This window comes from Vulpes vulpes, chromosome 1, assembly GCF_048418805.1.
Source record: "Vulpes vulpes isolate BD-2025 chromosome 1, VulVul3, whole genome shotgun sequence".
In the NCBI taxonomy this organism is placed as follows: Eukaryota; Metazoa; Chordata; class Mammalia; order Carnivora; family Canidae; genus Vulpes; species Vulpes vulpes.
The window spans coordinates 67,928,191-67,952,841 of NC_132780.1; the positions used below are offsets into that span (position 1 = coordinate 67,928,191).

A 24,651-nucleotide genomic window follows, 5' to 3' on the forward strand; every position below is an offset into this window, starting at 1 on the left:
AAAGTGTACGTATGATGAGGTGGGTAGGTGTTCCTTGCGCTATTGGATTTTTGACTAATTTACTGCTAAAGACCAAAGACCTAGTTGTCTATCTGAGGAAAAAAAACCTTAAAGCCCTTTCTCCCTTTTTGCAACCTCACAGAGCGGCTTTGAATTTTGGTCTTTTCAGCAGTGTAAGATGAAAAGCAGCTGGACCAAAAAATAAGTCTTCACTTTTCTTTGGAAACATGGATTATTCAAATTATGTCTCCTTATATAAACAAACATACTAGGATTTTTCCTTGTAGTGAATCAAGTGATTGGACAAGAAAGCATATGATTTGTTCATTTCTTTTATAATTTTTCATTTTCTGATCATCTTCCTCCAATTGCTTCTCCCCAAATTTCCATAGACATTTGGATTGTTGAGCACACCACTGCGGCCTTGGCCTTAGGAAAATAAGCAGAGAGCTGGTTCCCTCATGGGTCCCTTCCATGGCCATCTGTCAATTTAGGGTCGGCTTCTTGTAGTGGTTCCTTCCAGACCCTGAACCCTCTTAGGGACAGATTGGAAGACAAAATAAGCAGCTAGAGTTGTTTCTTTAAAAAAAAAAAAAAAAATCTCTGGGCTCCTGGAAAGGCCCCTGCTTTCAGCAAGCATGGGTTCCCCATGATTCACTGGGTGGTGACAAGCCCTGCAAGCTGACTTCTGAGGAAGGCTCCTAAGGAAGAGTCATGACACAACAATCAGTAAAATTTGGCTACAACATTAGTATGTGACTCTGAGAAGCAAAGTTGTGTTAGTTCCCAAGAACTTACTTGTGTGTTAGTCACTGAGTTCGTGTGGCCAGTGCTTCTGTGTGAAGTCAGCCCTCAGCCCCTCCACGGTGAGGCCTGGTGTGTGGCCATCCCAGCTGGGAAAGTGCTCCCTGTTGGGTGGGGGGTGGGGGTAGGTCTCACAGCATGGATTCTGCCCAGGGGCAGGATGGAAGGAAGGGCAGAAAGGCCTCCAGACATCTCCCCTCCTGAGCCTCCAGGAGAACCCTTCCCATTTGGACAATCCATTAACACGATGGTGCATTAGGTTTCATTCTCCCTAGACTTGCCCATCTGCCCTTGAGGTTATTGTTTTGTTTTGTTTTGTTGGTTTGAAATGCACTTGGGCTTCTCTGTAATCTCCAGTTTGGTCATAAGTGAAGTGGAGAATTTTTTCCCAAAGGGAAATGTCAGTTTGTTGGTCTTTAGTAGGTAACTCTTCTTGTAAAATGCCGTGCTATATGCTTAGCTCAGCAAGGGACTTCCTGTGTTACTCTACACCCTGAGGGTGGCAAGGATGGGTCTGCCCAAGGAAGCTGATTCTCAGGGCTGGGTGGGGTCTGACCACAGGACCCCCCACCATCCTGCTCTTACAAAGGTTACTGGTCCAAATATCATTCTAATTTGGAACCACTGACCATGTGCATCCCTCCCCCCACACCTTCCTCCTCCTACTCAGCCCATGTTCATCCCTTTGAGTTTTCGCTGACATTGCTTGAATTGTACCATCTGGGTAGTGGTTTATTTCACTCACTTATAAGACCAGCTATGCTTATTACTAATATAAAATTGCGAAGATTTCTATCTAACGGTGGAGAATAATTCTTTTCCCCCAGAAAAAAAAAGTTTATTTTCCCTAACATGATAGTGTTCCACAGTTCCATAAACTATTTCTCAATTTGTTTCTGTGACTGCTTCAGAAAACAGAGAACTGGAAGTCCCTGTGTTCTTCCTCCCTCTCTTCCTCTGAGAGCTGGGATGTTGCAGAGCACCACTGTTCTGGTGGGATGAGTGGTCTCTGCTCTTTGAACCCCCAGAAATCTATCCTATCAACTGTATGGCTTGTTGGCCTTTTCTCCTCCTGCCCTGCATGTGCATAGTAATGCATATATTATATACCCAGCTGTAGTCAATCCAGTAGAAACAGAGCTGTTGTTTCTAGGACCATCTTCTCTCTACAATGAATGGGAGCTTCCAAAGAAGGTGGATCGTACTGGTTTAACTTGGCTCCCCAAGCTCGTGTCAGGTGGACAGGAGCCTTCAAAGCCATGGAGTTCAGAGTCAGCTTGAATGTTTGCAAACAAAGGGGTGGTGCTGGAGATGACAGGTGGGACACGGCTTGGTAGTCAAATGGAGTAGACACAGTGTGTCTTCACAGGAAGCAAGAGAAGCAGAGTAGGGGGATGGAGGGCAGTGGATGCAGGGGAGGCCTAGGGTCTCACAGAAGCAAGAAGGGATGAGGGAAAGTGGTCCATCTTTCCAGTGAGTCCAAAAAGGCAACCAGCACTTTAAAAGAACAAGAGTCAAGAAACAGCCGTGGACTTTCAGAGATGGGAACCGAGTCCTCACGTCTGACTGGCCAAGTCTCATGAATTCTGGAAATGACTCACCAGGAGGAAATCCTCTTTCTGGAATAATTCCCCGTGTCTTGGTCCTTGGCATCCCTGGAGAGCAAACCCGCTTCTGCTCTGGTGGGAAGGACGCCCCAGTAGGGTGTTGTCTGCATCACGATCTGCAGCTCCCCGACATCCACATGGTTAACCTGCTCCCTGCACCCCGTGGTGTCAATCTACATTTCTCCTTCTGGACTATTGCTGCTACAAGTCAACCTCATTTGCAGAACCTGGAGCAAACTTCTGTTCACTACCCTTGAACCCATAACTTAGAAGAGAACTGAGGACGGGCTATCAACAAACCCAACATTGACATTTCACTTGGCACAGGCCAAGGCTAGGACTTTGAGGGTCTCCCAAAGGCATCAGAGAGGAGTGCTTCTAATTTCAGGTTAGGCAAGGCAAGGGTGGCCAGTCTTTTCTCATGGTCGGGCTATCTGCTGCGGGTCCCCCCACAGTGGGTGTGGGGGTAAGTTGTGATCACAGATCGTGCATTTCTGGGTGCCTTCTCCTTAGGTTGCTGCTTCTCACGTTTGTGACGTTCCATCTTGAAAACAGCCTTGAGGATAACAGGAAAGATTTTATCACCTCATCTTATAGATGTAAAATCCGAGCCCCTGGTAGATTAAACATTTACTGTCTTATTGTAATTTTGTGATTTTATTTTTTATTTTAAAAAAAAAAGTTATTTATTTATTTATTTATTTATTTATTTATTTATGAAAGAGAGAGAGGCAGAGACACAGACAGAGAGAGAAGCAGGCTCCATGCAGGGAGCCCGACACAGGACTCGATCCCGGGACTGTAGGATCATGTCCTGGGCCAAAGGCAGGCACTCAACCACTGAGCCGCCCAGGGGTCCCAATTTTGTGATTTTAAATAAAGTTCCCAATTTTGCATAGTGAGTCCATGGCAGCCCCCCAGCCGTCCGTCTTCCCAGTGGAAGCCTTGTCTGCACGCAGAGAGAAGTCCCTCATCATCGGGCTTACTGACTAACACTCAACAGGGCTTTCATCTTAATTTTTTTCTTTTAGATGCAGACTATGTTTATTAAATACAGGAGGAGAATGGTCTTTTCGTGTCTTTTACATTTTGCTGGCTACATCCCCGAGAGGTCATCTTAATTTTGATGGACTACATGCTTGCACTTTAAGCCTGTGGCATATTCTGGAAAACATGAATGGCCCTGCTTCTGGAGTAGCTTATGTAATTCATGGCATGCACTCCTCAGTGAAATAAAGTTCTTTTCTCTCTTTCTTTTTTTTTTTCTCCACATCTCACAGAGAGATTTTATTATTTGAATAAAATTCATAGACTGACCTCCAAGGGAAAATAAAGAAATAATCAAACCTTTATTTCATTTGTTGGTTGTTCCCACACCCTCAAAATTGACTTAAAAATGTTTAAGTAGCCAATTTGAGGCAGCTAATCAGAACCAGCATTTATGTTGTAAACAAGGCTCAAAATGAGATCGTTGAAATGCATGTCCTACCTTCCTTCTCTGGAAAAGGCTAAGGGTTATTCAGCTCGCTGCTGTTTCTAAAGTATGGAATTTAAAGTATAGGATTGCTAGAAACCGCAGCAAAATATGCTCTACTTTGATCCCTGCGGGGTTCAGAATTCACACGGCCCCCACCGAAGCTTCAGGACAGACAGGAGCTGGCATTCCCGCTCACCGCTTCCTGCCCCTGCCATCCGGAGCAAGGGCAGTTTCCTCCGCTGGGCGCTGGGTGTGAGCAAGTGGCCTCTCAAGTGAAAAATGACAATGAAACCTCCCTGGTTTTGTAGGCTAGGTCACGTTTTAAATTTAAAGGGCTCCGAGATCTTTGTACGTTGGGTAGCAAGCACCCTCCGTGTCTCCTAAGAAAACAAGGGAGGGGAAGGCGAGGGCAGAAGTAGGCACAGGAGACTCAGGAGGTAGTTGGGATTCTCTGGAGTAGATCTCAGAATCTAACTGTGACCCAGGTCAGACTTCATGGCCTCTTTGGAGGGGATGGGGGGGACACTCACCTCCTATGAACCCGCGCTGGCTGCCCAAGACCGGGACCCAGGCTCTCAGCACCTGCTGTGCAGTTGTTCGCTGCATGTTGGTCTCAGGCCCCAGCTGCACTGGGGGTAACCAGAGGTCCAGGGGCGAGGGCTAATCATTCGGTTTATTCCCGAAAGCAGAGGGTGTTCTCTGTAATCAGGGTGTGTTCACACTTGGCATTGTGTTGAATCGAGGGGAATTACATTGAATTCAAACAAAAATGTGGTTCAATTTAAGCTTTTGGGTGCAAAACATACACTTATTTATTTTGGAACAAGTTTTATGAAAGGATTCCTGAGATCAGGAGGCCGTGTTGCGGGACCTGCAAAGGTGTGGCATGTCATTAACACTGCATTTTCTAGGTGGCCGGTGGAAGTATAGACTCCAAACTTTATGTGTACTACACTTAAGAAGCATCTTACCTTGCCTGGTATCATTCTGGAATGAATATGAGTTAATATTAATGCCAGTGTCGTAGTTATAAGCACACGGAGCAGCATTAGGTTACAAAGAGCAGCTTTCTGCTCTCCACCTGTAACAGTGAACGCAGCAAAGCAAACCCAACGTGTTTGCTTTATGTGACGGCACTGCTCATGCCCCAGAAAGAGATTTCCATCAAGTTTATCTGTCAAGATGAGATTAATCAGATGAAATTATCTGAGCTAATCATGTAAATAATTCTGTACCACTTGAAAAATTGGAGGAAAGATATATCCGATTACACATACAAATTTGTGGTTTAGTGCTCATATAAGAAATTACTGTTGAACCCCTAGGTCTAGATAATAGTGAAAGGCCATGAAATGTGCAATTTCAGTACCAAAGATTTATAGCTGGCTGTGGCAAGATTGTAGGAAGTGGTTCTCAGAGGAAAGTTTTAGCAGCTTTGGGTGTTTTAGTAGGGACTTAGCTTCCCTTAATTTATATATTGGCATCTTTTGTATAGGCTGTCTTCACTTTATATTACTTAAAACATTATAATCAGTAGCTTAATGAAGAAGAAGAGAGCACAGTGACACAAATTGGGTGATGTGTGGGTAGCAGTGGATCTGGTGGGGAGGAGCTTGCCTGCTGGATGCAGAGACACGGAGAGCTCTCTCAGATGTGAATGAATGTCACAGGGGAAGGCAGTGAATATCCTTGTTCTGTTTACTTTTCCTACAAAGGAACTGTTTACCAGAAAAAGCATCTGGATTCTATTGCTTTTTAATTCATTGTGGACCACTGATGGAATCTGGAAGCACTTATGATGTCAGAGTCTGTAAGTGGCACTTAGAGCTCGGACAGGAAATCAGAATGACAATCGGCTCTCTCTCCTGGCGGTTGGGCAGTTCAAGCCTACCATTCTTCTTCAGAAACTCTCCTGGGTCTTCATTCATACCCCAAGTGTCATTTACCTTGAAGCAAATAAAAGGCAATGCAGTGTTTTCAAGTTACAAAGTGATGATTGGGTTGGGGATTAAATCATTCCTTACCAAACACCCAAATCAAATATTTTTGAAGCCTTTTTTTTCCTGGCCCAAGGTTTAGGGGAAGTGATGAAAGGCAGTAAGTCATAAACACTTCACACTGGAAGCTGGTCTCCATCAGAGAGAGACAGCCTTTCAACCTGGCCTTCCTGGCCCACTCCACAGGGGCCGGGTTCCAATCCGAATGGCACAAGGCTGCACATTTTATCTCTAAATAACTCGAGTGGAATTAGCGGGTCCTTCTTTCTATCCAATCTATCTCTGTCCATTCAACTCCTTTTAATCCTCTACTTTGGAAAAAAAACGAAGATATTACTGTTTCGTATGATATTCTTTTTTAAGATTTTATTTATTTGTTTGAGACAGAGAGAGAGAGATATCGACAGAGCATGAGTGAGAGACAGAGGGAGAGGGAGAAATAGCTCTCTGCTGAGCAGGGAGCCCAGTGCGGACCCTGGGATGATGACCTGAGCCAAAGGCAGACGCTTAACCGACTGAGCCACCCAGGTACTTCCCATATGACGTCCTTAATTTTTTAGACTATTTACAGACAACCATACCTATGCTCCGTGTGATCTCTTTGCCATTTTCAAAATTGTGAGCGAGCGCAGTCAATGACCTCTCTAGACCTCAGAACTAAGTGGCCCAGCCAGAGCAGATGACGGTTGGGACTGTCTTCCAGTTCCAGAGACTCGCTTGCATTTTACTCATCCACAACAATGCGACATCTTATCAATCACATCAGATCATTGGTTCAATGAACTAAAAACCACCTAAAATGCCTAGCCTGGCCTTCCTTCATGAGGATGGCTGTTTATCCAGGTCAGCCAAATCCCATGTTATTGAAGAGCATTTCTCAGATGGATTGGTGTTAATGTCAGTCATGTATAATATTTCTTATTGGCATTCACATTCAAATGAGAAGCATAGAAGTAACAGGACATTTATATGATATGAGGCTTGATTTTAGGAGAATTTCAGATAGGGGCTTTTTTGCTCCTATTTCTTTCTTATTTTCTTTTGTTTCTTTACATGCTTTTCATAGTGCTGCATACTTTTTAGAGCAGCACTGCTGTGTGGTTTCCAGTTGGTTCTGGGTAAGTTGCCCCTGGTAAGATGGCACATAGGGCTGAAATTTACCCCATTCTGCCCTGTGCTGGCCTGGGGCTGCTCTGCCCCAAAGAGGCACCTTTTCCTGCCCTACAAATTGGGGACTTTATAAGCTAGCAGAGACCCTGAATGTGAGCACATTGACATTCTCAGAAGTATAGATAAGTAAAAAAATCACCCCAAACCGTATGCTATCATTTTTTAAAAAGTCAAACTAAACTGAAATGCTTAGAACAAAATGTCTTGCTTCCAAGAAACAACCATTTCCAAGTCTCTGATTTCTGCTTTTTAGCTATTTATTTCCTTTTTACTAAATAATACACTGCTACTTCTTGATGACTTCTTTGTTTCTTAGACATCATCTGCTGAGTTCCTGTTACGGAGCTGGGGGCTGATGTTGACAGGCACTTGCTGCCATGCACACTCCATACACCCCTGCCAGCTCGGCCTGTTGAGATCATGGTTATTGGTGGAAGCACTGCTATTTGTGTTAGTTGGTCCTGAGCCAAATAGGGTACCTGGATTCCTTTTGTTTTCTCTTGTGCAACTTTTATTTTCCCTGTAATCAGTATTAGACTTGTTTTGCTGTGTGCTTATACTTTAGCTGTACCTTCATTTTTTGGCTGTACCTTACATTTTGTCACCAGATGCCCGAGTTGACCTGTCACAGAGCTGACAACACAGTCTCCAAATTTATTCAAAATGTGCTTTAAAGCAGCCTGCCAGCTCCTTCTGTATCTTCTCCATCTGAACCCTCTGTCTCATCATGTTTAGCTCTGCTCCCCTTGGATGGGCTACACCTGTTGTGTGCTTGCTGTCCTGGGTCCTGGTGCCATCCTTCTGGGAAGTCTCTTTGCAGTCCCTACTGTCTCACACTTCGCTTTTTCCTGGTTTACTCCTTCATTTCAGCAGAGCACACCACCTAGTAGCTTCCTGACAAAGGGCAGCTGGGAGGGCCATGTCTTGAGACTGTGTATGTCTCAAAATATCTTTGTTCCTCCTTCTATAATATTTGCAATGACTACAGAATTCCAGGTTGAAAATTGTTTTCCGGGGGATCCCTGGGTGCCTCAGCAGTCTGGCGCCTGCCTTCAGCCCAGGGCCTGATCCTGGAGACCCGGGATCGAGTCCCACATCAAGCTTCCTGCATGGAGCCTGCTTCTCCCTCTGCCTGTGTCTCTGCCTCTCTCTCTCTCTCTCTCTCTGTGTGTGTGTGTGTGTGTGTCTCATGAATAAATGAATAAAATCTTAAAAAAAAAGAAAAAAGAAAATTGTTTTCCATGTGAATTGTAGACCCTCTCCTCTGCTACCTTCTAATGTTCAATAAAGCTCTCTTCTTGTCTTTGCTTTGTGGCCTCTTTTTCTTCTCTGGGAACTCTTGGGCTCTTTCCTGGATCCCTGTTGATAATACATTTGGTAGTGATATGCCTCGGTCTCTTTGAATTCATTGTCCCAGATGTGGTATGCCACTCGGCATGCAGACTTACATGTTCTGGTTCAGGGTTATTTTTCTGTGTTATTTCTTTGACAATTTCTTATCCTCAGCATTTTTTATTCTGTGGTAAATTAATCCTCATATTTTCTTATATTTTCCTTTCTTTTGATATCTTTGTATCTTTGTTCTACTCTCTTGGAGATTTTTTTCAATCTTATTCTTCAAACTCCCCATTGATTTTTATGATTTTTAATATTTTATTTTAATTCCCATAAACTCTTTAATGTCCTCTGGTTGTTCCTTTTATAGCATTCTTTTCATCATGAATGTAATATTTTTTCTCCTCTTTCTGAGAATATTACAATGTTAAGAACTTTTTCCATCCTTGTGTGGTCTCTTTCCCAGGTTCTTTTAACTGTTTATTATTTTAGCCTATCTTCCGTGTTGGAAGCCTTCCTTAAGTATGTTAGCATATCCTTTGCCATGCTTTCCTATTTAAGTGTGAGGCCCTAGAAAGCAGGTTGGAAGCCCTAGGGAAGGGGTGGGAACCTCTGGTCAGGGGTTGTTGCCTCTTGAGCTTCATACAGTGTGATTGTATGGGGAGGCCCCCACCTCTCAAATGTCAGTACCTGTAGATCTTTTCTTTGGTACAATTCAGGCTCTCCAGGGTAAAGCCCTCCTATTTCTTGTTAGGGGCAAGGGTGGAAAATGGCGTATGCCTAGAAGCAGGTACTCTGGGAGCAGGACAGGAGGAAGTGGTAGGAGCAGGAGTAGGGACACTTCAAAGTGTGATCTCCTGACTCTCATGGTGTTCCTGTTCGTACAAAGCCTCCTCTCTGCACTGTGTGTCTGAGTACAGAGACTCCCCCATTTAGTTTCTATAAAGAATGAATCCTTTGTTTCTTCTAGGGGTGGGAGAAAGTCTCTGGGCAACTAGAATCTCCAAGTATAGGTTTTCAAACCAATCCCCCTTCCTTTATTTATTTTTTAAAGATTTTATTCCTTTATTTATTTTTTTAAGATTTTATTTATTTATTTGAGAGAGGGAAAGAGAGAGCATGAGCAGGGGGAGAGGCAAAGGGAGAGAGAGAAGCAGCCTCCCTGCTGAGGAGGGGGCCCGACACGGGGCTCGATCCCAGAACCCTGAGATCATGACCTGAGCCAAAGGCAGATACTTGACCCACTGAACCACCCAGGCACCCCCAAGCCTCCTTGTTTTAAATCAATATCCAAACCCTTTGAAATACATCCACATCTCAGTGTCCATCTACAGACTGGTGTGAGAGTCAGGGTCAGAACCTTAAGGAAAGACTTCATGCAGGTGACAGACAAGTGATCTAACGGTAATAGCTAACACATCTGATGGATCCAGGATAAGTCAATGAATGCCCCAGTCAGGAATTGAGAACACTTATTTTAAGCGTGTCCTTTTTTTTTTTTTTTAAATCTTTTTTTTTAAATTTTTTTTTTGTTAACTTTTATTTATTTATGATAGTCACAGAGAGAGAGAGAGAGGCAGAGACATAGGCAGAGGGAGAAGCAGGCTCCATGCACTGGGAGCCCGATGTGGGATTCGATCCCGGGTCTCCAGGATCGCGCCCTGGGCCAAAGGCAGGCGCTAAACCGCTGCGCCACCCAGGGATCCCTTAAGCGTGTCCTAAACAGTTTTATTTTCATATGTCTATGGTAATGTATTTTTTCCACAGACTGTGTATCAGTGCTTGCTTTGGCAAAAGGTGTACTAAAATCCTAACTCTACCGAGGAGGATAACTAGTACATGTGTGCTATGTTTCATAATTTTAAAAGAATTAACTCAAAGGTGACCAAAAGCCTAAATGTAAGAATAAAACCATAAAGCTCCCAGGAGAAAATGTCTGAGGAAAGCTTTGTGATGAGAATTTCTTGGGTATGACACCTACCACACAACAAAAGAAAGAAGAGATACATTGGCCTTCATCAAACTGACAAACATGTATGCATCTAAGGACACAATTAACAGAGTGAAAGGCAACTCATGGAATGGGAGAGAATATTTGCAAATCATGTATCAGATAAGGGATCGATATCCAGACTATCTAAAGAACTCCTATAACTCAACAACAAAACACCAACAACCTAGTTGAAAAGTGGGCAAATGGCTTGGATATCCCTCTAAAGAAGACAGACCCATGTTCAATGAGCTTGTGAAAGGAAGCTCAACAGATACCAAGCATTCCAGAAACACAAAGCAAAACCACACTGAGGTTCCACCTCACACCCAATGGGATGGTTATCATTAAAAAAGAAAAAGAAGGGATCCCTGGGTGGCGCAGCGGTTTGGCGCCTGCCTTTGGCCCAGGGCGCGATCCTGGAGACCCGGGATCGAATCCCACATCAGGCTCCCAGTGCATGGAGCCTGCTTCTCCCTCTGCCTGTGTCTCTGTGCCTCTCTCTCTCTCTCTCTCTGTGACTATCATAAATAAATAAAAATTTAAAAAAAAAATTAAAAAAAAAAAGAAAAAAATAATCAGTGTTGGTGAGATGTAGGAAAATTTGAACACTGTGCCATGCTGATGGCCATGTAAAGTGGTGCAGCAGCTGTGGAAAACAGCTGGAAGCTCCTCAAAAAAATCACACATGGAATTATCATATGATCTGGCAATTCCACTTCAGGATATACACGCAAAAGACGCGAAAGCAGGAGTTTAAAGAGATAGCGTGTTCACAGCAGCGTTATTCACAACCCCAAAGGAGGGAGGAACCCAACAATCCACTGACACACGCGTACAGAAACCGTGGTCTCTCCGCATGATGGAATACTATTCAGCCTTGCAAAGGAAGGAGGTTCTGCGCTTGCTGTAACAGGGAGGCACCCTGGACATCTTGTTAAGTGAGAGAAGCCAGTCCCAAAAGGACAGTGGGACATTGCAGGATTCCATGCGCACGAAACCCCTGCAGTAGGCAAACCTGTAGAAACAGCTAGTAGCCTGGTGGTTTCCACAGGCTGAGGGAGGAGAACACAGGGCATCAGTGTGTGACGGGCACAGAGGTCCAGTGCAGGAAGACGAAAAGCGCTTTGGAGATGGACGGTGGTGATGTCTGCCCAAGGAGGCCAACGTGCTTAATGCTATAGAACCAAACCCTTTTAAATGGTTGAAAAGGTCCATGTTATGTATATTTACCACAATAGAAAACATTGAGACGAGGCATAGTCATGAAAAAGACTTTGGTTCATCGATTTTCCTTCCGCCCAGACATTCAAAACCATCTCGAGCGCCTCCTCTCTCTTACTTTTCTTCAGGACAGCATTCTCTTTGTTTCACCCATCTCTTCATTTTTCCTAATTGCAAAGGGAAGACCCTCTCCCATCCTGGCCCGCGGCTCACCACACTAACCCTTCCAGTCACCCCACACTGGCCAGGCTTTGAATCCTGAGCGGTCTTGTCCATGAACGTGAGTCCCCTTCACCCCCAGCTCCGACCCCCAGTATTAAAGCTCGGCTGGGGCTCCACCAGCCTAAGGGACCCTCCTCTTGCACACACTCCACGTGGGCCACCATCCAGAGTCCCCTGCCCTGCACCTCCCTGCAAGTGTCACGGCATCGTGTCCACTCTTCTTGGACAGGCTCACCCCCTCCGTGTATCACAGTCCTCCCAGGTCACTAGTATGTTGGTCTCCAAACCCAGGAGCTCGTTCTCAGGCCTGATCGTCTGAAACCCGCTTGTTAAAACCATAGCATTGCCTCCACCTTCCTCCTAAAAGGCCAGGTACTCACTCGACCTCAGAACCCGGGTCCCTGGGAGTCCCGGGCGCTGTGGTCCCACCCTGAAGCACCCTCTCTGCCTTGCCCCGCAATGTGCAGGAGCAGACTCGGGGAATAAAAAGAAAGGAAGGAGCTGCTATATGAAGCGATCCCTACTGTGAATTTCACAAACCAAGTCAATTGTAAGTAATCCGTGAATTTCACGGTTGTGGAAACTTACACCCCCGCGGCAGATGTCAGAGGGACTCCCTGACTCCGGGTGCACAGAACCCAGGCGGGATGCAGGGCTCGCGCCGGGGCCTCCTGAGCCTGGATGAGAGCATGACTCAGTGGCCTTTCTCTGAGACTTCTGTTCTCATTATTTGTCCTCAGCGTGTGATGCCGCCCTGCAGTCCGGGCTCTAAGGGGGAGGACTTCCTCGGTAAATGAGCCTGCACTTAAGGCTACATTCAATCCCAGTCCCCCCTGTACGGAAGAAAGCGAAACCTGTCCACTCTGGTAGAATAGAATAAGGCTCGGGGAGAAAGCCATTTGCTGCAGGAACTGTGTGGGGCCTCGGTGGAATACATCGAGGGCTGGGAAATTAGGATTGAGCCCCGCACCTTCCCAAACAGTGCGCAGCTGCCAAGAGGAAGGAGGCTCCCCACTGTGTAGAGGGCTTTCATAACCCTCACTCTCTGACAGGCGGGTTTCTGGGGCCTTGGTTTGTCTGATGGGTCTCCCAGGCCACCCAGCTCTCCACACAGTGAAAGAGGCTTAGCACGTGTTATGTGTGTGCAAGCATGCGTGCAAACATGAGTGCGTGCATGGATCCCTGTGTGTGTGTGTCCTCTTCCTACCTCTCCTCCTTCCCCCTCTTCTCCCTTTCACACTCATGGAATCTGTTACTTTCCTACAGGTTCCTTCTCCTTCAGGGAAAAGTGGCCTTTTCAGTGGCCCCAAAACACAACATTCCTGGAATCTGCTGAATGGTTGATTTTGGGGAAAAAATGTCTAGATACAACATTGGCTCAAATTTAGATGATGCTCCTCTGACGCACATGCAGCCTCCGTTGTCTGATTTTGAGTGCAAGAGCGGTGTGTAGTTCCAGGATGAATGTTTTTAATCTTACTTAAAACTTTTAAATCCTGATTTTCATCTGTATAAAAATATGGTTGCTTATCTCGAGAACTTCAGTAATCCTCCCGGCCCTAAGGCCCACCACCTTGGAGTCTGACCAAGGGCAGAGCACCGGGCATGGCATAGGGACCTCACAGGGTGCGGTGGCAGCTCCCGGCCCCACGGGCACTGCAACGCACCCCGAGGCTCCGTCCCTTCTCTCCCAGCTCCACCTCCTGGGCTGCCAGGCCTCCTCTGTCAGGAGCCACCCCAGGCCTCCTGCCATCCTGCTCGGGCGCTGCCGGTTCTCCGTCTGTATGTGAGCAGAGCTCTGCGTGGTGGGAAGAACATATCATCTTGGACCTTCTTCTTGGCACATTCCTGTCTGGGAGAGGCACAGAGCCCCAGAGCAGCACCTGTTCACACACACACACACATACACACACACACACACAACACACACATTGTTTTATGCACCTGGGGTGAGATGGGTTCACAACCAGCTGTCACCTTGTTTGGAGAACCATAACCGCCCCCCAACTTTAGATGCTGGCTGCATCCAGCTAGTCACAGAGACTCCCATTTCATTAGTGTGTGAGTTAATGGATGTCTCTCAAGGACCTGAAAGATCCCCTTTGTGATTCAATTCCTGTTTCCCCCAGTTTGTCCACTGGCCTGTCAATGCCTGAACCCCAATACCTGACCACTATTAAGGCTCCATGGGTCAGAGTTGGGAGGGATGGCCCCCTACCTGCCCCGGGTTTTATGGCGCTATGGCTCCCACTGACCTTTAATTTACTTGATCTGCAGTGTTCATGGTTGAATTTCGATCACTATCTATTCCCCTTATTGTAGGAAGAAACTGGCTTGGTGTTTTAGATGCAGCTAGGGTCAGAGCATACGGCAGTCTGAAAGGCGCTGTGGCTGGGGGCTGGGGAGCAGCAAGCCTGTACCTGCCCAAACTGCCTCCCCTTGGGTCCCCTCACCCCACCCCGCGCAGCAGCCAGGCCAATGGCCTCCGTCCTGCAGGCTGCAGGCTCACTGAGCTGCCCGAGTAGGAAATCGGCCGGTCCTTCTGCCTAGAGCCTGCTTGGCTCTATTGTGAGGGTCACTTGAAGCAGGTGGTTTCGTGTTGGGTTGGGGGAGCATGGAAACTGAGGCTCAGACGCAAGGCATCAGACTCCTTCCGCTTTTGTTTTTGTGCTTTTGTTTCCATACAACTGTAATTATTCACAATGTGCGGGTGACGGTCTCACGGGTGCGTTGGCCTATGTCAGAATCTGTCCACGTGCTCTGGTTAAATGCCAACAGCCGACATGTCGATTATACCTTGGTAAAGCTGTCTGGAAATATTTCATGATGTTAAGGGACATTTCAATTCAAAACATTTATTATCTATCAAAAGTCATCCTCCCGTGGATGAGGCCTTCTGACATCTGTACATGGGACTCACAATCGATCATTGCATGACCATTCGCTCCAGACGTCTGTGAGCTCCTCTGGCTTCTGCTAGTTGTGCATGAAAGGTGCAGACAGTGACCGGGGCCCTCAAACACTAGCTCAGGGCTGCACCCCTACGCTCACACATGGGAGCCAGACCTCCCCCACCCCTCCATCCTGCTGTCAGTGGCCCAGGGGTGACAGGATTGAACATCTAAAAGCACCAGCATGTGCCGTGGTTCTAGTCTCGTTTCCTTCGAATCTCTTTGTGTCCTGGCCTGATCTTTCAGCCGCCATCTGTTCTGTCTGGAGTCCCTGCTGTAGCCTCCCGAGCACGTCCCCTGGCTCCTCTGCCCTGGGTGTTCAGTGGTCCCCAGTCTCCTCATCCTCCTTAAGGAGAGCAACCTGCTGTGACCCTGGTGAGAAGGGGCTGGCTCAGCCCCACCTCTCCCCTTCACGTGTTTCTCAGCTAAACCTCTATAATCCCCGAAGATTTTTTTTTCTTCTGGTCACTACTAGGAAACCTCAGCATGCTGTGGTTTTCTCCTCTGGGAACAAGAATGTTCCTGATTTATGGGAAATAACTGGGAAGATTCTCTCAGCTGTTCCCCCACAGTGAGATCAGCCTTGCTCACGTGAATTCACATCCTGGGTGCCTGGGAGGCAGGCGGGAGGTCGACCAGGAAGGTTCGGTTTCCCAAAACATGGTGCAGAGGACACTCTGGATCTGCTTCTTCATGGCTTTCCTGCCAGGTTGATCTCCAGAGGGTAGGGAGCTAGAAAAGTGCTTCTCAAACCTTGTGAACCGCGATGATGGTATTTGCTGAAGCCCTGGTCACACCAAGCCAATCTGGCACACGACCTGTCTTACTGGAGCCTTCCAGGGGGAGCCTAATGCATTTTAAGGGTGATCGACATTAATGCCATGTCCTGCTGTCCCTTCCAGCCAGCTGCTGTCCTTTCACACTCAGAAGTGGGAGCAGGGGACCGGCGTTGCTGACCGTGAGAAGTAGTGCGGACACCTGGGAGCCAATGAGCAATGAGCCAGCGGAAGGCAGCGTGGAGTCCTGCAAGGCAGCAGGTACCAAGGAGCCCCTCCTGGGACGCTCCACACTCCCCTCCAGGGCTCTTCCTGCCCTTCCCAGCATCTGTTCCTCCACCTGCGTCGGGGGGTCTCCTACAGCCCAGGAGAACTGCCCAGGATTGGGAAAGATATGGGGGTTCTCACATCAGGATGGAGTTCAGGAATGGCAGGCTTACATGAGGCTTACACCTGCATGGCTTTTCTCTTTCTTATTTATTTTTGTTTGTTTCTGAGGATTTTTTTTTCTGATAAACATGCTTTTTATCCCTTTTACTTTTTGAAGTTAAGTCAAGCACCTTCTTGATGAATCCCGCTGCCACATTAGTACCTTAATATTACATCGAAAGTGACGTCCCTAATCACGATCAAGCACTGGCATTTTCAACACAAAAATCATTTACATTTCTTTTATCTGGTGGTTTTTATGGCGAAACAAAACATCCAGCAAGAAGTTCCTAACTTACTTGAAATTTTTCATGAAATGGGGCTATTAGAACGGTGGCAGCAACATTCCTTCAACACAAAACAGATAGATGTGCTTTTCCGTGTTTCTAAGGCAGAGATGGTGGTGGCCGTCTCCAGAAGGGACCGGGGGTGTCTTTAGGCTTGTTTATAGCGAGGAACCCTCACAACTTCTCAGATGTTCCGTTTTTGTATATTCACAAAACCAAAAGGACTTTGCATCCTCAGGCCGGCAGAGAAGTCCATTCAGCTCCGAGGGTTGCTCGAGAGGCCGTGTCCATTCCTTCTGTACATCTTCCGTGGCCCCCACCAGGTGCAAGTTTGGTTCTGGGTGGCGGGGGTCCATCTCCGCGGGCTCCCGTTCTAGCTGGGGAATGGAGAGTAAGTGAGCAAATACTGTGGTTTCGGGGGGCAAAGACCTCAAGGCAGGGTGAGGGGAGGAGTGAGGCCTGCAGGGACCAGATGCCCTTGGAGCGCTGCGGAGGCCTCCCGTGTGGCCCTCCCGGGAGAATCGGGGGGAAGAGCAGCCCCGGGCCTCCTTGGCACCTGGAGGCAAGTCTGAGTTGGTGTGTTCAGCGCAGAGCCAAGGCCAGGCAGCTGAGCGAAGGGCAGGGCAGGCACGTCGGGGAGGAGAGGGCCCCAGGACACAGGAGCAAGATCAGAGGCCGTGGGAGGCCGTGGGTTTGGGGCCCTGTGTGTTGGGAAAGTGGCAGAGAATTTGCAGCAAAGGAATGATGTGATCCACGTTGTGGTTTGGAAGACAGCTGGGTGTCAGGTGAAGGATGCTCCCCGAGAGCAGGTGGGGAGGCAGGGCCTGGATGGAGGCAGAACAAGGGCTCGAGGGGCAGGGCCGCAGCCTCGGGACGGGGAAGGGGGGGCTCCCATCTTGAAGACACATGCTGGTAGATTGAAGGGAAGTACAAGGAGAGAGACAGAAGGAATATTCCTGGTTGACTGTCCTGTTCTGGTTTGGTTTTTGGTCCTGGGTCCGTGCGTCCTGATGCACAGGGCAGGGAGAATGTGGTCTGAGCTGTGGGAGAAACTGGAGGCTGTGCTTTGGATGCGCTGGGATTGAGGAGCCTTGTAGCGCCCCAAAGCCGTTGGGGACACGGTGGACTGCTTGGTCGCAGTTCCCCGGGGACACATGCGGCCGCAGACACGTTTGGGACTCCCAGGTGGTGTGACACTTGAGACCCCCTAGGGAGCACTGCCAGGAGACCCCTGAGAAACGGGCTCATTCGGGGAGCCAGATGCTACCTACATGGGCTGAGATGGGGAAGGAGGCCGGGGGCAAGGTGGCCCAGAAACCAAGGAGATAGTGAACAGCTGGCAAACACCCGGGGGGGTGCTGGTGGCAGGACTTGGGGGCTTGGATCCCTCGGGGACTGAGGACTAAGACAGGAGCCCTTCTGGGAGAGTCACAGAGGCCCCAGGGCAGAGGGAAGGAGGAGCTTCATTTTAAAGAACAGAGAAGTGGGTGATAGCTGACAGGGGAGGTGGGGATCAAGAGGGTTTATCTGGTTTTTGTTTGCTAACATGGGGCAGGGCAGATTGGCACAATCCTACCGGCAGTTAAGTGGTGACATCTTTCAGCCAGGGGGAGATTGTCTCCTCTCTGTGGCAGGAACAGGAGCAAGACCAGGACCCTTCTGTTTGGCCGTGATCATAGGGAAAGGCTGCTCATTCCCTCCTGTCCAGATGCCTTAAAGGGAGGAAGATTCCAGGAAGCTGCAGGCACACAGACACACATGTACACACGCATGCACACAAGCACACACATGCACACGCACACAATTCGATTCCAATGTCAAATTTAATTCCGGTGTGGAAATCAGTGCAAATGTCCTTACGTTACTGGGTGGCCACATGTGGTGAGTGGCTACTTCTGGGAGAGCACAGAAGTAGATGATTTCCTCCAACACGTTCCAAGGGGGCAGCCCTGCTCCGCATCCTTAGGGAAAGGGTATTTATAAAGAGAGATAAGCATGGCCAAGGAGGAGGTGTTTATGGGAGAAGGGACCAAAGTAGATCTACAAGAGTTGGACTGAAGTCCTGAATGCTCTGTAACAGAAACATGGTGAAAGCAAGACCATGCGTTGGAAGAATTAGGAAACACTAAACACAGGTCACCCATGAGCACAGAAGGGATGAGCAGCAAACTGACCACTACTAACCAGGATTTCAAGTAAGAGGGGAAAAAAAGGGAGGGGGGGGAAGAAAAGAGTAAAAATACAGTAGAGGCAACGCCAAGACTTACGTCTCAAAATTTTATTTGTGATTCAATTCTTGGTGGCTCTGAACAGGATTCCCTTGACACTAAGACTGTTTGGTAGTTTACAGAGGGGCTGTCCACCTCCACCGCTTCCCGGAGCAGTGGCCCTATTAGCACCTAGAGGTGTGAATTCTGAGGCTCAGGAAGCTAGCTTCCCACACCACAGAAGACCTTTGGGTCCCAGTTCAGTACTCTTGGGACCTCTGTGAGCTGGGACGGGGAGGGAGGTGCTGACTAGGGTCTGGAGCACCCGGAGGCTTAGTTCTGAGTAGAGAGGAGGGGTCCGTGCCAGCCCCATGTGGGAGCAGGACCAGGGCAGGGCTGGCAGGAGCAGCCACCTGGAACCTCCTGGCTCAAGGTCCAGGAACTGAAACACAGCGTTTGATCATGGTTACCGTCAGCACCACTTCAGTACATTCAGGATCAGATAGGACCTTCCAGACTTCCCCCAGGAATTCCCATAATTTTAAGACTCCTGTGTCCATGGAGAAATATGTTATGTGCTTTAAACAGCCAACTTTCAGATCACAACTTCTGTAGGCTAACATCCCTAGAAAGAATTACATGGTTAACATTTTTCAAAGACTTAAGTAAATTCTAAAGCACTTACTCTAATAGGGATAGTCCTGGGGTTAAGCCTAAGAAGAATGTGTCATCTTATAAAAACTCATGTGAAAAAATCTGCTTTTCCTCGAATGAAACAATGTAGAAGTGTTATTCACAAGTCTTTTTCTCCTTAGATGATAAATGAAGATAGGACTTTAATATCTCCTAATGCTAGATCCCAAAGGATTCTGTTATTAGGTGATGAGAATTAATTACCCCCCAAGATTTCCCTTTTTGTCTTGGCTGCCAGGAAGCTCCTAGCAAAATGCATCCAGTTAATTATAGTGTGAAGCTTTCATGGGGAGGAATGTTAACACTGAGGCCAAAGAGAATCATGAGGATGAGAGGCAGGATATAGGGGATGGAACAGTGACTTTGACTCTGGCTCAATCCCTACATATTTTTTTAAAGATTTATTTATTTATTTATGATAGACACAGAGAGAAAGAGGGGCAGAGACACAGGAGGAGGGAGAAGCAGGCTCCATGTCGGGAGCCTGACGCGGGACTTGATCCCAGGACTCCAGGATCATGCCCTGGGCCAAAGGCAGGCGCCAAACCGCTGAGCCACCCAGGGATCCCCTCAATCCCTGTATTTAGCTGAGTGGGATCAGAAACTATACTTTATCAATTACCCTACATAACATCAGACTATTACCTTAAGTAAGTATTAGAACACTGATTTATTGGCTTATGGTGGCAATAAGCCCTAAGAACCAGAATGCTCCAGCCTGGGATCCACGGAAAACTCTTTTCTGGTATTGAGACATCTCAGAAGCCCACACTGTCATCAGAAGGTTGCTTAGGGAACACGACATGAAATGGAGGCAAACGGAAATAAAGGGTGTGTTATGCAGACCACAGCTCACATCACTGAGATACTCTTGCTGCCCAATTAAGAACATTTTCCTAGTGATAGAAATGCTTTTGCTTCCCACACTTTATCTCTTTCCCTCTCTGCAGAGCCACACATTACTAAAATATGCTTTTCGTAAACCACTACACCAACCACGTCAGCCCCCTCTCTGAATTGTCCTGGGATGTGTTTCCATCACCGATGTTATGAGAGTTCTGTACCAGGAACACCCCCTTCACCTCCAAGTTCTTGGAGGGGCGTGGCCCTATCTGTGCGTCACACCTGTGTTACCCTAAGCAATCTCAGTTCAAAGCCACATAACTAAACTCTGCAATCTTAAAATGAAGCCTTCACCATTCAGCAAATGATTGCTTTAGTTATTATATTAATAGTACACAGACAATTCGTATACTTTTAAAGTCAGGGAATCTTTTAAAAAAAAAAGATTTTATTTATTTATTCATGAGAGACACCGAGAGAGGCAGAGACTCAGGCAGAGGGAGAAGCAGGGTTCTCGCAGGGAGCTCAATACGGACTCGATCCAAGGACCCCAGGATCATGCACTGAGCAAAGGCAGATGCTCAACTACTGAGCCACCCCAAGTGTGCCATCAGGGAATCTTTTAAAAAATAGACCCCATATCTTGCCTTTCATCAAAATGATCTATTTCCTTGGGATAACTGGGCAATGGGCACTAAGAAGGGCGCTTGATCAGATGAGCACTGGGTGTAATACTATATGGTGGCAAATCGAACTTCAATAAAAACAAATTTTAAAAAAAGATTATTTCCTAAAGGATGAGAGCCATCTTCTATTTCAGAAGAATTACTACCAGAAACTGTTTGTGAATACTTTTCCAGCTAAAGGTCCAGTGACTGTAGATTATATTTCATATAACACAATTATGTTACATGGCGTTGTTTGAGCAGTGCCCTGAATGCGTGGAATTTGTCCTGCCACTGCAAGGAGTATTTTTGAAGACCTGTGCCATGCTACATGCTTTGGGGAAACATCACAAAGTCTAAGATGGCATCCCTGGCTTAAAAGTTTTTGTCTCCGAAAGCTTTATAAGAATCCCCTCATCCCGTTCCCATGGGCACTGTGCTGGGACTGGGGTGGCCACCTGGGATCTGGCAGGTGGCAGGTGGCCCTGGTGTCCTGCTGTGGTGGGAGGTCGGCACCGTGGAAACGGTGGCGCTGGGGGCAGGGAGCGGGGGAGCCACCTGCCAGGAGACGGAGGTCTGCCCTTTGAGACGTGGCCACGAGGACAGAGGTGTCCGTGGTGAAAAGGACATGTCCTTTAAAAGGAGGGGATTTAACTGGCAGAGACAGAACTGGGCAGAGACAGAACCAGGTTGACCCGGAGCGCAAGGGGCCGGCGGGTGTACACCCTGACCGTGACCGTAATCGTGGATGTGGCTGCCGACTTCCAGCAGCAGCAATGGGGTGGCCGGTGTCACCCCGGCGGTGCGCCTCTTCCTCTCCTTGCCCTGGGCGGTCGGGCCCAGCACGGGAAAGCACTTCTGTGTATCCGCCCGGCTTCGGAAGTCTTTGTGTATTTGACCTCTGACTCTTCTCGTAGAGACTGAACACGGAGAGTATTTCCTCCTCTGCAAAACCTGTTCATGAAACCCAATCAACAGGTTTTTTGCTGTTGATCAAATCACATCGATTCAAGGATCGGCGAATTTGCAGGTGTGATGGTGAGGACACGGATGCCTCTGAGGGCTTTTGGTTGTGACAAACAGGGCGCCGCGTGTAAACTCTGCATAGGAACTCTTCTTGGAAAGGACCCCATTCAAAGAAAGCTGAAGTTGCAGGGAAGTTTCCATCCCCATTGTTTTTGGTGCTGGCTTTCCCCGAGGTTACCCTTGCTGCACACACACTCCCTTTTTGGACCGGGCGGTGGTGGTGGCGGCTGGTCTACAACTGAGGCAGGTGCCCTGGGGTCCCTCCCTTTCTCTGCTGGTCACCAGGCCGCTCCCTCTTTCTCTGAAGGAGCAAAGCAGGTCCCTCCAAAGCTGTTGTCATTGTGTGCGTCTGCTCATTTGGCGGTGGGTGTTGCTCGAGGACCACAGCCAACAACACCCACAGTGTTTGCTGGCCCAGAGCCTGCGGACTTGAGTCCGTTCCCAAACATATAGGGAATTTCTCTGTTAGGGACAACATATTGTTGTGTGTGACACTGCCACAGCCGACTCTACTCCCTCCTTGATGTGCGTGTGAAGAGTATGTTTGGGTTCGTGTAAGAGAAAGTGCTAGAAGCTGTGTTTTAGGTGACTTGACTACTTCTGTAGCTGATGGCTCCATGCATTCTGGGTGATCTGATTCTGTGGTGTGAGAAGTCACATCCTCACTGCTGTGGGACTAGCCACCTGCACTCCTTCTTAGAGAATCTCAAGAAATTTTTTTAAAATTTTATTTATTTATCTTGAGAGAGAACGAGAGAGAGAGCAAGAGGAGGGGTGAGGAGCAGAGGGAGACGGAGAAGCAGGCTTCCCGCTGAACAGGGAGCCCAATGCAGGACTCGATCTCAGGACCCTGGGATCATGACCTGAGCCGAAGGCAGACGCTCAGCTGACTGAGCCACCCAGGTGCCTTCAAGGGATTTGAAAGGAGAAGTAGGCTGGATGGGCCCTAGCTGGCTTCTCAACCCCCACACCATCCCCTGGCCCTGAGCGAGGGTCGGGGAGAGGGCACCAGAGGGAGTGAGGGGCAGTTGCTGGAAGGGGTGGTGGTCAGGAGTTACAGAGGGAGGTAGGAGGTCCCGAGGAAGGTCAAGTCACATTTTATTGCTTTTGGCTTCAGCCCAAGATTTACAGAGCAAAGAGCAAGGTACACCATGATCTTTGGAGTAACAGCAAGTTGCTTTCTGAGCGATCAAAAAATGTAATATTTCATATCTGTGTTCCCAAAAGAGCACCAGAGCAGCATCCGTGTTGCTTTAGCTCCTTGTCTGCAAGAACTCTGGAACTCATCTGTGAAAGCTTGCAGCTCATAAACCATCTCTCCTATTCGTCGTCTTTCTCTGGAACTCATGAAGGGGAAACAGTAAATGAGCAGCAAATACATGACCAGAGGCTGCCTGGGTGCGTGCCACCCCTGTGTTCTTCTTATGGTTTTACACACATAGGCCTTTGTACGGCTCTCGGACCTGGCACGCTGGCACACATGCTTTGGCCCTGCTGGCCCACACCAAGCAGAGGCCACAACAGCCCCAGCCTCGCACTCCTGCTGCAGAACCCCTGCCGCGAGGTAGCTCCAAGAAAGGAGCGTGGCCCTGTCATCCCGGACCCCACACCAGTTGTAGGACGACGTGACTGCAGAGTCTGAGTTACACTGTCAGACTCAGGGAGGGGTTACAGTTTTGTCTGAATAATTATTTGCAAGGAGGCAAACAACCCCGAGAGCCCGGCCTTTCAGGCACAACACGGTCTTCCCCTCTCCAGAGCGAGCTGGTGTTTTATAAGTGCAGGACGGGCACTTGACTTCTAAAAGACCCCGACTATTTGTCTGAAGTGTTTCAGGTTGGGTGGGCAGATTGAAGAGCAGGGGGCCTCCGAGCATGTGCGGGGTACCAAGGATTATTGCAGCGGATTATCATCGACCTGCTTATTTTCACTGTCTGACCTTTCCCAGAGCAAGTCCTGGTCCTGGGTGTTAGATCTTGTGTAGTAAGACTATCGGAGTGCCTGTGTTCACAGGGTTCCAGTGCAGATTAGATAAGAGAGAGTGCATTCTTGTAGTGAGCCGGAGTGGTGATGCTCCTCTCCTAGAGCAGCCATGCTCCTTCTTTGGAGCGGTCATGCTCCTCCCCTAGAGAGGCAGAGCATCTTCTGGGAGGGGTGGTGCTTCTCCTCTGGAGAGGCAGTCCTCCTTCCCCAGAGCAGCGGTGCTCCTCCCCCAGAGAGCAGTACTCCTTCCCCAGATTGGCTGTGCTCCTCCCTTGAAACGGCCGTGCTCCTTTCCCTGAGGCAGTGCTCCTTTCTGGGAGAGGAAGTGCTCCACCCCTGGAGAGGTGGTGTTCCATCTCCAGAATCATGGTGCTCCTCCCCAGAGTAGCCATGCTCCTCCCCCGGAGCAACCGTGCTCCTCCCCCCAGAGCTGCAGTGCTCCACCCCAGAATAGCCATGCTCCTCCCCTGGAGCAATGGTGCTCCTCCCCTGGAGCAATGGTGGTCCTCAGCCCAGAGCCCCCGTGCTCCTCTCCCCAGAGTAGCCATGCTCCTCCCCCCAGAGCGGCGGTGCTCCTTCCCGGCTGACGTGGAAACCGCAGCTGTCTGGAGGGGGAGAGGCGGGCTGCCAGCTCCGGTTACGCAGCGCATGACTGACGGGTGCCTTTGTCTTGTTCTGCTTTTCACTCCTTTGGATTTTGTAATGCTTGTCAGCTTAGCACATTCACAAGCGTGCCACACGCTGTCACTCTCCCACGGAGAATTAGTGGCTCTGAGCTCCGTGTCTTGACACACCAATGGATTTCTGAAATGTTACCGAAAATGCCCCTCTTCTTCGCCAGGCTCTGTGCACCTGCATCCCGAGAAGGGCAGCACGCTGGCACTTCCGCGCGGGGCGCCAGCCGCCCAGGTTGTGCGGGGCTGCTGCAGGCCCACGTGCTGGAGATTAGCATCAGTCCCTTAGGG

At 48.4% G+C, this 24,651-nt stretch overlaps 1 protein-coding gene across 4 annotated transcripts in view; it reads left to right on the forward strand.

Moving 5' to 3' along the window:
• Positions 1–24,651, forward strand: part of PDE10A (phosphodiesterase 10A) — a 591,886-nt gene that overhangs the window by 232,680 nt on the left and 334,555 nt on the right. For all 4 annotated transcript variants that reach the window (XM_072766442.1, XM_072766447.1, XM_072766434.1 and 1 more), the window contains one exon: positions 15,680–15,814. In XM_072766442.1, the coding sequence (XP_072622543.1) occupies positions 15,766–15,814 (49 nt within the window). In that variant the 5' untranslated portion in view covers positions 15,680–15,765. The remainder of the gene's footprint in view (positions 1–15,679; positions 15,815–24,651) is intronic.